This window comes from Anabrus simplex, chromosome 3, assembly GCF_040414725.1.
Source record: "Anabrus simplex isolate iqAnaSimp1 chromosome 3, ASM4041472v1, whole genome shotgun sequence".
Lineage (NCBI taxonomy): Eukaryota > Metazoa > Arthropoda > Insecta > Orthoptera > Tettigoniidae > Anabrus > Anabrus simplex.
Genome location: NC_090267.1, coordinates 319,582,167 through 319,600,824, shown reverse-complemented (window position 1 = coordinate 319,600,824; position 18,658 = coordinate 319,582,167). Strand labels below are relative to the sequence as shown.

The following is an 18,658-nucleotide window of genomic DNA, read 5'->3' as shown; positions in this document are numbered from 1 at the left end:
AGGTATGCTCATGATGTGAAATGCGCCGCTGTGCTGCGCACGTAGCGAACGATAAATGGGACACGGCGTTGGCGAATGGCCCACTTCGTACCGTGATTTCTCAGCCGACAGTCATTGTAGAACGTGTTGTCGTGTGCCACAGGACACGTGTATAGCTAAGAATGCCAGGCCGACGTCAACGGAGGCATTTCCAGCAGACAGACGACTTTACGAGGGGTATGGTGATCGGGCTGAGAAGGGCAGGTTGGTCGCTTCGTCAAATCGCAGCCGATACCCATAGGGATGTGTCCACGGTGCAGCGCCTGTGGCGAAGATGGTTGGCGCAGGGACATGTGGCACGTGCGAGGGGTCCAGGCGCAGCCCGAGTGACGTCAGCACGCGAGGATCGGCGCATCCGCCGCCAAGCGGTGGCAGCCCCGCACGCCACGTCAACCGCCATTCTTCAGCATGTGCAAGACACCCTGGCTGTTCCAATATCGACCAGAACAATTTCCCGTCGATTGGTTGAAGGAGGCCTGCACTCCCGGCGTCCGCTCAGAAGACTACCATTGACTCCACAGCATAGACGTGCACGCCTGGCATGGTGCCGGGCTAGAGCGACTTGGATGAGGGAATGGCGGAACGTCGTGTTCTCCGATGAGTCACGCTTCTGTTCTGTCAGTGATAGTCACCGCAGACGAGTGTGGCGTTGGCGTGGAGAAAGGTCAAATCCGGCAGTAACTGTGGAGCGCCCTACCGCTAGACAACGCGGCATCATGGTTTGGGGCGCTATTGCGTATGATTCCACGTCACCTCTAGTGCGTATTCAAGGCACGTTAAATGCCCACCGCTACGTGCAGCATGTGCTACGGCCGGTGGCACTCCCGTACCTTCAGGGGCTGCCCAATGCTCTGTTTCAGCAGGATAATGCCCGCCCACACACTGCTCGCATCTCCCAACAGGCTCTACGAGGTGTACAGATGCTTCCGTGGCCAGCGTACTCTCCGGATCTCTCACCAATCGAACACGTGTGGGATCTCATTGGACGCCGTTTGCAAACTCTGCCCCAGCCTCGTACGGACGACCAACTGTGGCAAATGGTTGACAGAGAATGGAGAACCATCCCTCAGGACACCATCCGCACTCTTATTGACTCTGTACCTCGACGTGTTTCTGCGTGCATCGCCGCTCGCGGTGGTCCTACATCCTACTGAGTCGATGCCGTGCGCATTGTGTAACCTGCATATCGGTTTGAAATAAACATCAATTATTCGTCCGTGCCGTCTCTGTTTTTTTCCCCAACTTTCATCCCTTTCGAACCACTCATCCTTGGTGTTGCATTGTCACTGTCAGTCAGTGTATTAGCGGTCTCGACTATGAGTTCATTATCAAATGGCATCGCGCTCAAGAAAGAATGATCCTTATTTTCGTCATTATAGGCCCTTTTAAATACTACTACTACTACCAATAATAATACCAATAATAATAATAATAATAATAATAATAATAATAATAATAATACGAGGGCAGATCAGAAAATAAGTTGCACCTCCCAGTTATGGCCATTTATTACACCACCTATACAACAGCAACACGACTATAACGACATACACTGTAACGTCACTTTTCCCCGTAGTTTCCAAGAGACTCCAAACATTTCTGCGAACGCACAACCAACTTGTCGATGCCGGATGCATAGAAATTTCCTCCAGCGTTCTGCAACCACTCGGAGACAGCGGCCTTCACCTCCTCATCGGTCTGGAAACGTCGATCACCAAGTTCCGTTTTGAGCTTACCGAACAGATGAAAGTCACATGGCGCTAGGTCGGGACTATAGAGTGGTTGTTGCCAGACCTCCAACTTGGAACGCTGCAGCAGTTCTCTCGTTTGGCGGGCCTTGTGAGGTGTTGTGTTATCGTGCAACAAAATCACACCGGCGCTCAATTTCCCCCGGTGTTTCTCTTTAGTCGCTTCACGCAACCGGTGCAACGTTTGACAATACGACGGCGCGTTGATCGTCGTTCCTTTCGGCATGAATTCCACGTGCAGCAAACCCTCCATGTCAAAGAACGCTGTCGCCTTAACCTTACAGGCTGAAGGTTGAACCTTGGCCTTCTTTCATTGTGGTGATGAGGGGTGCACCCATTCCATTGATGTTCGCTTCGTTTCGGGGGTGAAGTGGTGGACCCACGTTTTGTCGCCTGTGACGATTCGCCGCAGAAACCCGTTGCCGTCTGCGGCATAGCGTTGAAAAAATGCCAGGTAGGATTGGAAACGTTGTTCCTTGTGCTCATCGGTGAGAAGACGTGAGACCCATCTTTTACACAGCTTACGATATCCAAAGTCCTCGTGAACAATGGGGAACGCACTGCCATACGACATGTTCAGCTGCGTCGCAATTTCTCTTAGTTTAATGCGCCGGTTCTGTCTAATGATCGCATTCCCTCTGTTCATCTTTGCACCGGTCCTGGACGTTGCAGGCCTGCCTTCGCGATGGTTGTGCTTGATATCCGTGCGCCCGGCTTCGAATTGTTGACACCAATTTACGATGCCTTACCGGGAAATGGCCCGCTCCCCATATACAGCACTAATTTCACGATGAATGTCCGTGCAATTCTTCCTTTTGGCCCATAGAAATCGGATTGTCGCACGCACCTCATATTTGGAGTGAACGTCCAGTTGACGAGCCATTGCATTTGGCCGCTATTCCCACAATACTAGACGAGACACCACAGCCACCTGCCTAACAGACGTGTGGGCAGTGTCTGTCCCTTTCTCCGCTGTGCCCACGTTTGCAACACACAGCGCGCTGCTGCGGATCGTTAATGCAACTAACCTTTTGATCCACCTACTGAGTAATAATAATAATAATAATAATAATAATAATAATAATAATAATAATAATAATAATAATAATAATAATAATAATAATAATAATAAAGATCGTCAAAAATAAATTAAAAATAACACTGCATTAAGTAATTATGATTATCAGAGACGCAAGGGCGTTTGGAAACCTGTTCATATGAAGTTATTGTCAGCGCTGATCAAACAATTAAATGTCATATATCGGGATGAGATTACATCGTGCTCACTTCATCGCATTTAAATTATAGTATAGCCGAATGTTTAACCATTTTTTTAATAAATGCTATTTGTTCGGGGCGTCGAGCCGTGTGGATCTTTTGCCCCTACTGGCACCATATTGTATGAACCTGCGTGTAATTGGAATGGCACTAGTGTGGAATGTTGTATGTGAGGAAATGAAAATTAAGGACGTTACAAACACCCAGTTCCCAGGCCAGGGATATTAATCATTACAGTTAAAAACCACTGACCCGGCCGGGAATCGAACCAAAGGCCACCGGGTGAAAGGCAGACGCGTTGTCCCCTACACCGCGGGGCTGGACATGTTTAACCATACAAAAATCTTAATCAGTTCCTGAAAAATGGGGCTGGGAGTGGCCTTTGAATGTGCAACGTGGCAAGCCACATCTCCTGGAAGACGAACACATGTGGCGTAGCCTTGCTTACTTCTCCTTCATCCTCAGGGTTGGCCAGAATCTTCGCCCAAACGTTACCTGTTTCCTTTTCCACCCGGAATTCTTGTGATCGCGATTGTACTCTATACACTGCTACTGATAAAATGGAGTGAATGAGTGGCTTTCGAAACAAAAATTAAAACAAGAGTGCATCATGATAAGCAGTTTTACATACCAAGTCAATGGGAAGTGTCCTGCAAACTGACACACATTTTAGAATTAATAGTTCGGAAAGGGGACTCTGTGTAGTGGTAAACAAAATCACTAAATCAAAACAAGATCGTTTTGAAAATGGGTAGGCTCGACTCTTTTCTGGACAGCTCATTGAAAACAGAAGCTACGATAAATTTGCGTACCTCTTGAGACAACCCCTAGTGGTACGCGTACAGCATTTTGAACACATCTGCACTATTCGACCGTATGAACGACACCGTAACCCCATTTATCACAGCAACTCACTGCAAAGTAATGGTATGAAAACTCTCACTCATACTTCCGCATTTTCACATTGTCAAAGCCTAGGGCGAGATAAAAACGGATCGATAAAGGTAACAAAGTTTCTCTAGTTCACACCAGAAGACAAAGTGCATTAAGTTACATCCTATTAAAGATATGTCAGCCCAGTACAAGTCTCCACTCAGGTCAGACCATCACTCTTAGACCCCTTTGACAATTATTAGATCACCTCTTAGACGACACAACTCTCCTCACATCAACTTACGTAAACTCGGGATGACCACTTAGAGATCCCTTCCACTCTGTCATCCCTTCCACATCGACACATGGTAGCTAGCGAATACAGACACTCGAACGAAACCACGTGACCACGCACTTTACAAAATCAGTCATGTGTCTAAATAGCTTCCCCATGCGTACAAACGCACTACCGAGATGTGTCGGTGGAAAATTTGCTTGCCTAATACCACCTCGGTTAAACATAGCCTTGGCTGCAACATGTCATGCCAGCTCATATTAATTAATGATAATAATAATAATAATAATAATAATAATAATAATATAATTATAATAATAATAATAATAATAAATGCTGAATGAAATCTGTAACCGTGTTGTACGGTTACGACTGAGCCGGGTCAGATCATGAACTACAGCCTGAGAGAAAGATCAAAAGTAAGTGATATGAATAGTTTATGTTCTTTATAAAATAATGATTATGTTTCAATAAGGCCAGCCAGTTCCACCGCTCGAACTCCGTGCTCAAGACTGAGTCTTGGCCGTGAGGAAACCACGCCATTGCGTGATGAGCCCATGGCTGTGCAAGGAACAACAGGTTCGGCATTAGTGCAACTCTCATTATTTTGGGAGGATTAAGTATTGATTTCTACACTGACCTACTCACAAACTCAGGACGTCTGAATGTCAGGAATCCCAACATAAATATCCTAGAGAACAAGGCCATTTAATTGAGATTTTGTGTTACAACATGAAAACAACACTCGAATTCTCTTGCTGTTGTGATGAAGTTTGGAAGCAAGTCGAAGACTCGGTTGAAGTCCAGCAGTTGGTCGTGGCCATAACCCTACTGAAAATTCATGGAATCCTCAGAAACTCAAAATTATAGATGCATCTTTCGCCTTCAAACCCTCCTGCATTTTACCATTGAGAGAAGAGTGAATCAGTATATTGGAGATAAACGTATCTTAAAACTGAGGAATCGCTTTTCTGATATGGTCTAGAATTATTTTGTCTTTCGCTATTTGTCCTACTCCTTGGCTGAATTGTCAGCGTTCAGGCCATCGGTTCAGAGAGCAGGGTCGGGGATATTAATCACTTCTGAATAACTTTTCTGTCTCAAAGACTGGGTATTTATGTTTGTCCCATGTTTTACGTACAGGAGGAATAATCTGAAAGTTCAGCTCCTCGGCTCAGTGGTCTGTGTACTGGTCTTTGGTTCACAGGACCACGGGTTTGATTCTCGGCTGGTCCGAAGACTTTAACTTCGCATAGTTAGTTCCTGTTTGTCCTAAAACTATTCTCATCATATTTAAACAACATACCACACTAGCAATCACTCCTGAAACACGCAATAGTAATAATTACACCCCTCTACATAGGGTTGGCGTCATGAAGAGCACTCGGCCGTAAATCAGGTTCTAATCCACATGTGCCACACAGTTCTCACCCATGACCTCACAGATGTTGGAAAAACGCTGAGAAAGAAGTAGTAGTTGATGAAGGATAACAAGAAGAAGATGATGATGATAATGATAAAGAAGAAGATATTTGATATGACCCTGTCTTTGGCTTTGACGATATTGACTGAAGTATGAGTGACACTAGTAATACCATTACCGGGCGAGTTGGCTTTGCGGTCAGGGGCACGCGGCTGTGGGCTTGCATGCGGGATATAGTGGGTTTGAATCTCACTGTCGGCAGCCCTGAGGAGAGTTTTCGGTGGTTTCCCAATTTCACACCAGGCAAATGCTGGGGCTGTATCTTAATGAAAGCCACGGCCGCTTCCTTCCAGCTCTGTCCCATCGTTGCCATAAGACATATCTGTGTCAGTGAGACGTAAAGCAAATAGCAAGAGTAATACCATTCGTTTTGCATCCAGCCGGACTGAGTCGCTGAAATGATAGACGGCTGCCTTACTGGGTGGAGGCTCTATTGCTGCTCATTTCGATTGTATGCTGAAATAGCCAGCCATATGTACTTAAATTTACCTGCATGCAAAATTTCCTGAATCTCGGCGCCTCTGGAAACCATATGCCTACTAATACCATAAAATTAGTTAGTGGGACTAATAACATTAATTATTAATTTTTAAGACCTTTCACGAATGTAACGTGTCCCATTTTATTACAAATTTCCTCCAAATTATAGCAGTATATCCTTCGTTTCAGATCACAGTTATTAGACAAAACATATAATCACTTATACTACGATTACGATCGGGAGGCTGCCGGAAGTGATCCAATAATGACGTTCTTAGTGTGATTTAAGTCACCTACATATTCCTATCCACTTTCAAGTCAAAATTCCATTAATTTGTCAGAATAACAACCAAATAAGATCGTTTTATTATTATTGTTCATTTTCTTCCTAACGTTCTTCAAATTAAATGCCATTATTTTTTCAAATCATCCATTTCTCTGTCATTTATTTATAGTATAATGATAATGCAAATGAACATTTCGACGTAAGTATTTCTGACATCTTCAAGATCTTTAAATTATATTTATCAAAATGATAGTACTATTGATTGGAGCAATCCGTACCGGTAGTAAGAATACGCAACATCTGAACTGTCTCTCCCTTTTAACCGTTTTATTGCTTTCAAATGAAGGATTGTCTTTTAGATTGACCTTAAACTTTGTACTGGAGCAAAATCTTGATGTAGTGTTACGAATTCTCCATCAACTGAAGCTAGGGAACTTCGTCATAAAGCTTCGTATACTCGACTCAGTTGTTCACAGTAGAAATCGTCATCAACAGAATGGACATTTGACATCACTCTATTGAACACCAAACATTATCTTTTGCCAAAAATTATTGATGAACTACTTAATGAGATTCTAAATCGAAAGCAGACTTTTCGCATATCTACATTGAATGTATCATATGTTCATAAACTGTAAAGAGTTTCGATTAAGTAGCCAGACCCATGGTCTAGGAACAGGAGGTCTTACGTCCGATTCTCGTTCATTCTAGGAAATTCCCTTCAGGACTGAATACTGGAATAGTGCTCATTCAGCTCGTGACACCAAATGAGGTGCTGTCTGATTCAAGAGGCAACGGATGTCGTCACGCTGACTACGTGTCAGTCTAATATCTGCAAGTCATCTTGCTGGGCAGCAGTCACCTGTCTTGACAAGCCTTCGATTAGAAATGGGCTGCATGAGCCACCGATTTAGGTCCTCGTCCTGATAGATTTATTATTGTGCTTGAACGAACGATACAATAATATCGTATACAGTGTTCTTAAAATGGTGTTCTTAAAATTGTGTACGTGGGTTCGAGCCCCACTATTGGCAGCCCTAAAGAACGTTTTCTATCGTTTCCCATCTTCACACCGGGCAAATGCTGGGGCTGTACCTTAATTAAGGCCACGGCCACTTCCTTCCCACTCCTAGGTCTTTCCTATTCCGTCCTCGCCATAAGACCTGTCTGTGTCGGTGCGACGTAAAACAATTTGAAAAAAAAGGAAAATAATGTGTACATCATTCTCGAACTGCTTGTTGTGGTGTTACCTGATACTTCGCATTACGCTGATAACGTCTCACTCGTAAATATTAAGTTCTGGAAATGAAAATGAAATGGCATATGGCTTTTAGTACCGAGAGTGTCACGTTTACTCTATGAGCGTTAGGCTGTTGTCATGGTGATCTGTGAAAAAACAAGTATGATTGACTGTAATGTGTGAAATGTATTTTCCGTAATATGGTGATTCTTTTTACAGAATTTGTGAGTGGTTTTTATGTGATCAACTGATTATACCTGTACCGGGTAGGCATAGGACCTTAACAAATTTTGTCGACCCTGCCACGATACGTATGAATTCATACAACTTGTAGATTGTGTTGAAATGGAGAAGTTAATGAAAGCTCGGAGGCTGGTAAGAGCGACTTTTACGAAAACTTACAATTTGCTAATTGTAAAATTTAAGTCAAGAAATACAAGAAGGCATTCATGAAGACACGTTGCAATCCTTGATAAATAAATTGGAAAGTTTAGGAAAGGAACTGGTACCGTTGGACGAAAAAGTATTAGATTTTTTGCTGGAAAGAGAAGGAGACGACGAGTATGGCCGTTAGTACGGATCTATAGACAGTTTTAGAGACAAATTAGATGATGCAAGACAAAAATATGCTCTGTGGCTACAAGCTAATAATGCCAATGTGTTGGAAGTATTGTCAGGTAGATCAACTGTATCAGCTGAGAATAAAAACAAGTGGAAATTGAAATTACCAAAGCTAGAACTCGTGAACCTGTATGAGATTGCTAATGTCAACCTACCTCATTCAATTTCTCAAAAAATTAAGGTACTGGGACAAAAGTTAATTTGTGTTGCAATCCCACGGTTAAAAGGGGGTCCTTGAATGGATAAGTTCAGCGAAAAGAAAATTTGGCTCTCTGATTTTGGTTCAGAGCCATCAGAGATTGGGTTACTCATTGGTGCAGACACTGTGGGAAGTTTATTGACCGGGGAAACAATCAAGTTGAGGTCTGGTTTGGTTGGACAGTGATGGACAGCTCTGGAAGGTAACTGAGAACGCTAACACAGTGTCTATGGTGAACTCTCTGTTTGTGAGAACTGCTTCTTTGGGTGAACTATGGAACTTGGAAAGCATAGGAATTTGTGATCCGACTGAAACGCTGTCGAAGAAGGAAACTGAAATGGCAACATTGAAACATTTCCAAGAAAGTTTTAAGATAGATGAGGAAGGACCCTTCCATGGAAAGAAGATCATCAGATATTGTCAGGCAACAATGATGTTGCGTTAAGAAGACCGGTTTCTGCAACACACCGCTTAATCAAGGAAGACATTTTTAGAAGTACCAGCGTGTGCTCCATGACTGGCAAGAAGAAGGAATAATTTAAGAATTTGGCCAAGAAAGCTCTCAGTATTCTGGGTACTTTTTAGCGCACCGAGGAATTTTTAAGGAAGGATCGACTACAGCAGTGAGGGCGGTGTTTGATGCTTCATGTAAATGTAATGGAGGACTTTGAGTCAACGACTGTCTGGAGAAGGTACCTATATTCTATTATACGTAATTCCGTCTATTTTAACCGGTTCCGTTTAAACAGGATTGGCGTGATGTCAGACATAAAGAAGGCCTTTCTTCAAATTGCAGTCTCTGAAAGGGATCGAAACTTTTTGAAATTCCTGTGGTGGGAGAATTTTGCTGAGGGAACTCGGGAAATATACCGCCACAAACGGGTTGTTTTTGGAGTTAACTGCAGTCCGTTTCTACTTGGAGCTGTACTAGCTTTTCATTTAAAAACAATTCATGCTTCCGTGAAGCCGCCGATAAACTGAAAACATCTATGTATGTGGACAACTGCGTCACTTCCGTGAATACAGAAGAAGAACTTAAAAAATGTGTGGATGAGTCGAAGGAGCTACTGCTGCAAGGAAACTTTCACCTAAGAGGGTAGGAACACACCAGCTTGAGTCTGGAGGATAAAGAACCTAAATTGACACCTGTTTTGGGTTTGTTGTGGGACCCTGTAGCTGATGTTTTGTCATGTAAAATTGTGAAGTTAAATGGCTCTGATGTTCTCACTAGGAGGACTCTTTTGCCGACGACTCGAAGTATTTTTGACCCAGTTGGTTTTACTTGTCCGGTTTCCATTGTACCTAAGGTTTTACTACAGGAAATTTGGAGAGAAAAAGTAAGTTGAGACAGTTCGTTAAGTGAAGACACCCAAATTAAATTCAATAAGTGGTTGAATGAGTTGTCCTCTGTTACTGAAATTAAAGTGCCTATAAGATTTTCTAATTGTGAGGACAAATCATCATGGAGTATGCATTATATTTTGTGATGCCAGTCAAGTGGCTTATGCGGCCATTATTTTCTTGAGATCATTCAATGGAAATAAGTTAGAAGTGCGACTGATCGCAGCAAAATCGAGGATAGCCCCCGTAAAGAAAATAACGATACCGAGCCTGGAGTTATTAGCCTACATAGAGGAAACTTGGGGAGTGTTCGTCATTAACAGAGTGAAAGAAAGTATATTATTATCTGATCCTAAGCGTTGGTTTCATATTCCAAACAAGACAACCCAGCAGACCCACCTTCGAGAGGTTGCTCTACTTCACAGATGATTTCTTCTCGTTGGTGGGAGGGACCCGCTTGGCTAAAGTTGGAAGAGAACAGTTGGCCATCGCGCACAGTAGAAATTAATGAAGAGGAGGTCGATGAAGAAAGAAGAAAATGCCTTGTTACCACTACTATGCTTGTCTCCCAGGAAAAGCAGTGGTATCTGAGATTCTTTTCTCAGTATTCAAGAATCGTCAGAATGGTGGCCTGGATGTTGCGGTCCCCCTGTGGGTGGGGGCGGTAGAATAACACCTACGGTATCCCCTGCCTGTCGTAAGAGGCGACTAAAATGGGCCTCAGGGGCTCTGAACTTTGGAGCGTGGGTTGGCGACCACGGGGCCCTCAGCTGAGTCCTGGCATTGCTTCCACTTTCTTGTGCCAGGCTCCTCACTTTCATCTATCCTATCCTACCTCTCTTGGTCAACTCTTGTTCTTTTCCGACCCCGACGCTATTAGGTTTGCGAGGGTCTTTCCTTTTCACGCCCTTCGTGGCCCTTGTCTTCCTATGGCCGATATCTTCATTTTTCGAAGTGTCGGATCCCTTCCATTTTTTCCCTCTGATTAGTGTTATATAGAGGATGGTTGCCTAGTTGTACTTCCTCTTAAAACAATAATCACCACCACCACCACTGGATGTTGCGGTTCATCAACAATGCGAGAAACGACGTAGAGCAGAATGTTGCTTCTGAATTGGATTGTCTCGAAATTTCAATGGCGGAGAGACGACTGTTGATAATTGTTCAAGAAAATAAATTTAATGAAAGGACAACCAAAATACATTGTGCCTTTTCAAAGACCAGCTGGGCCTCGTCAGGGTTAAGACAAAATTCACCAACAGAAAGGATGAATACGATTTCCGTACACCGTCGTTTTATTGCCATCAAATCACCCTCTTACTGAGGTGATACTCAGAGAACATCATTTGAGAGTTGCTCATGCTGGTGTTCAGAATCTACTCGCCATACTGCGGGAATACTACTGGTTACCAAAGGGAAGAAGAACAATTCGCAAATTCATCAGGAAACGTAAACAATGTAGAATATTCGAAATGAAGAAATCAGTTCGCGAAAGAAGATCGTGTGAGAGATGCAGGTGTATTTGATTTGGTAGTAGTGGATCTTGCTGGACCCGCTATTTCTAAAATCCAAAGACAAGACTTGGATTGTGATTTTTACATGTGCAGTTGTTAGACAGTCCATTTTGTCGACTACTGGGTTTTTACTAGCCCGTAGGCATTTCATAGCCCGACGAAGCAGGCCTCGTGTTATTTATAGTGATAATGGGACAGACTTTGCTGGGGCTAACAAATCGTTCGGCAATACTGATTGGAAAAAAATAGGTGCGGAAACATTGGTTACTAGAATCGAGTGGAAGTTTAGTCCACCTTCAGCTCCTTGGTTGATTAGATTCTGGTAGCGCATTGTGCAAATGGTCAAGGAACTATTAACGCGTGTTTTGGGCAAGGCTGTCTTGATATATGAGGAATGACTGTAATTGCTGATTGTGAATCAGTAATTAACTCCAGACCTCTCACCTACGTGTCTTCAGGACATTCCTGTGGTTGGTACTCCAGATTTAGACAAACTCTATCAGGTCAGTCTCTCAAGAAGGTTTCAGTACCCTCAACAGCTGAGGGATGAACTGAGGAGAAGATTCCGATTGGAATATCTGGGTACCCTTCTACGCTGTTCATCAGGCAAGGGATCTGATCGGCAGTGGAAGGTAGGAGATGTTGTCATCATTGGTAGTGATGACAAGAGAATAATCGACTGGTGCCTGGGTGAGTAATTAATTTCGTGTGGCTATTTTTAGCCGAGTGCAGCCCTTGTAAGGCAGACCCTCCGATGAGGGTGGGCGGCATCTGCCATGTGTAGGTAACTGCGTGTTATTGTGGTGGAGGATAGTGTTATGTGTGGTGTGTGAGTTGCAGGGATGTTGGGGACAGTACAAACACCCAGCCCCCGGGCTATTGGAATTAACCAATTAAGGTTAAAATCCCCGACCCGGCCGGGAATCGAACCCGGGATCCTCTGAACCGAAGGCCAGTACGCTGACCATTCAGCCAACGAGTCGGACGCCTGGGTGAGTGACAGCTATATTTCCAGGTAAGGTCAAAGCGATCAGGGTAGTTCGGTTGAATACATCCTCAGGAGAACTCATCCGTCCTGCGAGGCACCTTTATCCATTGGAGGTTGAAGGTGGAAGTGAGAAGATGGCCTTACCCAGTGATACGGTTCCTGAGACAGTAATTCTCGGCAGCCGCAACTTCACCAGGAGTGGAAGAAGAGTTAAAATACCTTTTTTTCCTCTGTTATAAACATTGCGTTTTGATTGGTATCAAAAGGTGGGAGTACGTCACGTTTACTCATGGTGATCTTTGAAAACACAAGTATGATTGACTGTACTGTAATGTGTGAAATTATATTTTCCGTACAATAGTGTTTTTTTTTTTTTTTTAGAAGTTGTTAGTGTTTATTATGTGATCAACTGGTTATACCTATACCAGGTAGGCATAGGCCCCTAACAGGGCGTGTCCGAGGACAAGTTCAGCTCGCCAGATGCAGGTCCTTTGATTTGACTCCCGTAGGTGACTGCGCGTCGTGATGAGGATGAAATTATTATGAAGGCGACACATACACCCAGCCCCTGTACCAGCGAAATTAACCAACTATGATTAAAATTCTCGACCCTGCCGGGAATCGAGCCCGGGACCCCTGTGACTAAAGGCCAGCACGCTGACCATTTAGCCATGGAGACGGACGTTGGAAATGAAATAAACTGATAATATTTCTGTAAAAATGAATCATCTCATCATTTACATGAATTTGAAATGTGTGGGGAAATTGTTTCAAAGACTTTCGACTGTGACTATGGTGGTGGTGGTGGTGGTGGTGGTGGTGGTGGTGGCGGCGGTGTTGGTGTTGGTGGGCAGCCATCAGTTCCCATCACTTATCAGAGAAAGAAATGGAAGTGGTCTGATTATTAGAAGGAGGAGAGTATCGGCAAAAGAAAGGAGAAGACGACAATGGGCAAGATTTGAGGAGAAGCATATGAAAATAGTATTTAAATTTAACTATAAACTCATAAACATTAAAGCTTGTTTCTAGAAGAAGATTATTTACAACAAATTCACCAATTGTTTTGTAGAATGAAAATAATTATGAGTTCTAACATACGGTGGTGTGAACAACTGAATCGAGTATACGAAGATTTAGGAAGATGTTCTTTAGTTTCAATTAGGTTCATACCCCACTGTCGGCAGCCCTGAAGATGGTTTTCTGTGGTTTCCCATTTTCACACCAGGAAAATGCTGGGGCTGTACCTTAATTAAGGCCACGGCCGCTTCCTTCCCACTCCTAGCCCTTTCCTGTCCCATCGTCGCAATAAGACCTATCTGTGTCAGTGCGACGTAAAGCAACTAGCAAAAAAATAAAAGCTTCAATTAATGGAGAATTCACAACACAATATCAGGATTGTGCTCCAGTACAAAGAGCTAGCTAAATATAAAAGAAAATTCTTCACTTGAAAGGAATGAAAATTCTCCATCAAGTTCATTGTCAATACCTAGCAAAATAATTCTGCTCGTTAGTAAGCCCACATAAATTCGAAAACATTTCCAAATGTGTCTTAGTAATATACTTCATAATGTCATTATGTTAAATATGAAAAATGTAAAGGTATAACATTCCTAATTCTGCTCACTTTCATATTTTCCAGAGGCGGACATGAGCGAGTGCGTGGGTGGAACTGGCCTGTCGATGACCGGAGAGGCGGCTCTCTCGGGTCGTGCTGACCTTTTGGTGACCACCACTTTACTACTGGTGCTGCTGATAGCTTCAATGTAGTCAACAGTTGAGAACTTTATGAAGTGCCAACAGATATTTTTAAAAACTCTCGATGCATTATGCATCTAGTATATTAAGTTTTATTGTGAACCAATTTACACCTGCCACTAAGAATCATATGATTAATTTAATTCACTAGCGTATCCATGAAAACAAGAAATGAATTTTTGGTCAGTGCCTATAGAATATTTTGTGAAGATTGATACAAAACTGATAGGAAAAGCTTGGCACGTACCTAGGAAAAACATGCAACTTAGAATCAGAAGTGTGTCTCAAAAATGTGAACCTAACTAGCTATTTGAAATCAAATATTGGACCTACAAAGGGCTTTTAAAGAAGGAGCTCTACAGTCAATTAGAACAAAAATATCGTGCGAACACACGGCTTTAATTAAAAGGAAAATAATTAAATCGTCTGATCATTTAATGTAGATGACGAGTTTAGGAAAGTAAATTGAGAAGCTTTTATACTTTCACTGTGTAATTTCGCTTTGACATTGAAATCCAGAGATATGACAGGGTTTTTAATGAGAATTCAACGATATATATCACAGTCAGCAACAAGATAATTAGAGATTCTCAGCCTCTAAATGCATGGATATATCTTCAGATGAAAACACCCGAACATGGACCTACATGAATTGAATATTTTGAGGAATATATTGAGGGAAATATTAATTTGTTTATTGATAGTCATATTCAAAAGAAGTTACTCATTTTATACATGAACTAAACTAAGCTGATGATCTGAGTAATAAGAAATACTGTACGTATTTCCTCTCTTCATACATGAATACATTTTCATTTCTATCTACATCCATTATACATGTAATTCAGTGTTTGTTGTGGGTGTATTAAGAAAAATAATTTTTATAGTATTCCTCATAGTCATTTATGTGCTTATAAGTGGGATTTTAAGGCAAGGAAAGCGATAACGTTACACAAGATTTTAACATGATATTTCTTCGACAGAACATTACGAATAAATCGAGTCATGCCATTTCTAATTTGTCTCCACAGATGTACGCAAACGCATTACTCTCTATGTTACATACTCAGAAAAACGGGGCGATTAGACATGTACCAAAACAAAAGGTACGCACGTGAACAGGAAGAACGTTCTAGAGTACACTCTAAGAACATTGCAGACAATTAGTGGACTTCTATCACACATTGCTAAATGGACAGGTTTATCATACTAATGTCGAATGGACATTCCCTTCGAGAACTACTGTGTGTGCACATGGACAGTTAGTTCATCAGACTACAAATATGACGGGTTGTTAAAGTATCCATATTATATATGCAAGCAGCAATAAAGGCAGAGGTGCGTTCTGTCTGCATGTATGCATGTATGTAACTGTATATAAATGTAGAAATTTTACCTTCAGGTGATAATTCATTACGTATTAAAAACCGTTTTGTTTTTCATCTAGACAGCACTAAGCTGAAATTCATTTAATGACTTTTGTGACATATACTTCAAATGATGGAAATATTGTTCTTGAAGTGTTGTCATTCCATTCTAATGTGAGTGAGTTAAACTATCCAAATAAAGGTGAATTGTTTGAACTCAAATATAATAAAATAATCGCCTATGTTATCTATGAAACGATTGAGGAATTGTTCCACTTCATTCGAGGTATAATTTAACAGTCTTTGACATACTGTCGTTAAGTACAGAATTATATCAAGACTTTTCAGAATTTCGTGAAATTCATTTGGTACACCGAGTCTCTGAAAATTCCATTACTAAAGAGAATGATGTACTTTTACGAATTGCGTTCTTGTTTGAGAATAGTGTGGAAAAATAATTTTCCATTATCAGAACTGCAAAGTGAACATCAAATATAGGATACCAAGTGAAAAATAAATCATATAGCAAATAACAGGTCCATCATTCATGCACATTTAATGTTTGAATATCAGACTTATAGAAAGAGAATTATAGAGCAGCAAACAAAACCTTTCAATACCAACAATCCCGAAATCAAATAAACATCTCGAGGGATTTGATTACAAATGAATACACTAAATAGGGCACAACAAAGAAATTCTTTCTTTTTAGATATTTCTCTTAATAATTACATCTGATAACGTAAATGAGATATAGCACAATAACTTACTGACACACCAAAGGTAACATAAAGGGTATTAAATGGAATGCTCAAGAGTGTCTGTGTTCTGAATGTTTCCGTATTGGACAACTACACTGGATCAGACAGCGTCGTCGATGTAATATGGATTGCGTTAGTATAATGCGTACAGGTACGAGGGTGTTTCAAAATTTACTTTTTCCTAGACTGACAAATAGTGTACTTTTTTAATAATGACATAAAAGTTTGCGTCACGCACTTCGCTACACCACCAGATAATTTTCATCAAGACTGTTCGTGGAACACCTCTGCAGAAATATTTCGGACCTCAGCATAATTTAATTCAATTTAGTGATGGCTTCGGAACTACTTACAGGATAGGAATAACAAGGCTTATCTTTGTCAAAATTAGTTTGAGTGTGCCTACAGAGGTTCATAAATGATTACATTCATTGCCAGTTTTGAATATTTTAATAGTTTACATATCTTTACGTTCATATAAATGACAATGAGGCACTTTCATCTGCTACCTATTGCCACAGCTTTTATATTTAAACAATTCTGTTACTGAGGATTAGTTTCAGATTAACTTCATCAATGGGGATGCCTATCTGATTTAAACTCTTACAGGGTTATCTTATTAATTTCAAGACTGTGTTCAGCTACTTCTGACTGTATTTCGATTAAATATGACCACTTCAAAAATTTGTGGGGGCATAATATGAACTTCTTGAAATATGATACAATTTCCTGGGCTCATTTAGATCATTTGTGCCATTAGTAACCTATCTCTCTGGAACTGAGTTTATAGGAATGTCCACAGACCTAACAAAAATGTGTTTCTCTGCACTTTTCCGTAAACATGACATTCTGAAAACTACATTTTGTCTGATCAGTATTTGAATTAACGATGGAGAATCTCATATCATATATGAAATGGACAACTTACAGAGAGACCCCAAATTAAGGCTTTTTATTTTATCAGTGAGTCTAATAATTTCCACACTTCTGTAGCACAACCTTCGTACCTTTCATACAGACTTCACTTGATATCTACCCACTTACTTAGTCGCATAAAATCGCAATATATTTCTTCCCTTCAACACGTCTCGAACAAACGTACACTAGCCAGAATGCAATACCCGTAATGTTTAGAGATCGACATATTTCCAAATTGGCTTCATTACTTGTGTTTGTGTACCTGCGTAGTCGCGTCTAATAGAGGGTAGAGATGGGAGTGTTAGATCGCAATGTACAAGGCACTACTGCAATAGTTTCGAAATAGCTCTTAGAACATAGTAAAACATTCATATTGAATGACCTCCGTAAATATCTGTCTTATCAACGTACATTTGACCGATCGTAAATTAGTTGATAAAGTAGATAAAGCGATGGCATGCAATAGATTTAATGATATTAATTCTATTCGTAAAATAAGATGTTCTTCGAATCTCACAAACATTAAAATTATTCCTTCTTATTTCACGCGTGTGGTGGGCTTAATCCTTATTTTAACTCCAGTTTACGCCGAATGGTTTTGTCGTACTGGCAGCCACAGTCAAAATTCAACATTGCGTTATTTGTCTTGCAATTTCTTCCTTTAACACACAAATGTGATTTCACTATCGCACTATTATCGTACGAGAAGGCAAAAAGGTTGTTCCTAATTTATTTTTGAGGAAGTGAGTTTATCGGTATAATCTCTTATTTGGTGATGTACTGAGGATAAGAATAGCATATAAGAAATAGTCTCTATATTATCGCTGGATAGTATAATTGCAAAATGTAATATAATTCATGGGTTTAGAGGTTGAATAAAAATACATATCCTTCAAGAAATTAGAAGCTGACATATCAAATAAAATGTAATGTATTTTCGAAGTATTTCTATGCTTACAAAGTTAATAAAACCATGCATCCAATGAAGTTTGGGTATTGCTTCTGAGGTTAAAAGTTAACACGTCACAATTTTCATTCGATACTTTTCATATTTTGAATGACTTTGGAAAGAACCTCTTTTTGTCAGACCTTAATGTAATATACCTTAGATACTATGGACATACATATCAATAAAGATTAAGCAGAATTATTACCACATAGATATTTTCTACATTTAAGTGAAACATTCAGCAATTCTATACGCCATATTTTGTAAGTCACGTACATACAAATATACACACATATCTATATTTAAATGCCTAGAGTAGTAAATAGTGCCTAAACTCGCTCTAAAATACGCATAGTTTGTAAGCACAAAAATCGTATATAACGAGGAATGATTCTCTGAACTGTATTGGCCTACATTATGTTGTTTATGCTGTGAGCGCGTCTGCGCGTAGATGGTCCAATGGTTCCATAGGCCTTTCCTATGCTGCTCGCTATATTTCTTAATAAAAACAATATTGTGGAAA

At 41.0% G+C, this 18,658-nt stretch overlaps 1 protein-coding gene across 1 annotated transcript in view; it reads left to right on the top strand.

Annotated features, from left to right (window-relative positions):
• LOC136866791 (acetylcholinesterase) overlaps positions 1-14,386 on the top strand; it is a 565,008-nt gene extending 550,622 nt beyond the window's left edge. The window contains exon 6 of the mRNA XM_067143897.2: positions 14,025-14,386. Within this exon, the coding sequence (XP_066999998.1) occupies positions 14,025-14,152 (128 nt within the window). The 3' untranslated portion in view covers positions 14,153-14,386. The remainder of the gene's footprint in view (positions 1-14,024) is intronic.
• The last annotated feature ends 4,272 nt before the right edge of the window (positions 14,387-18,658 follow it).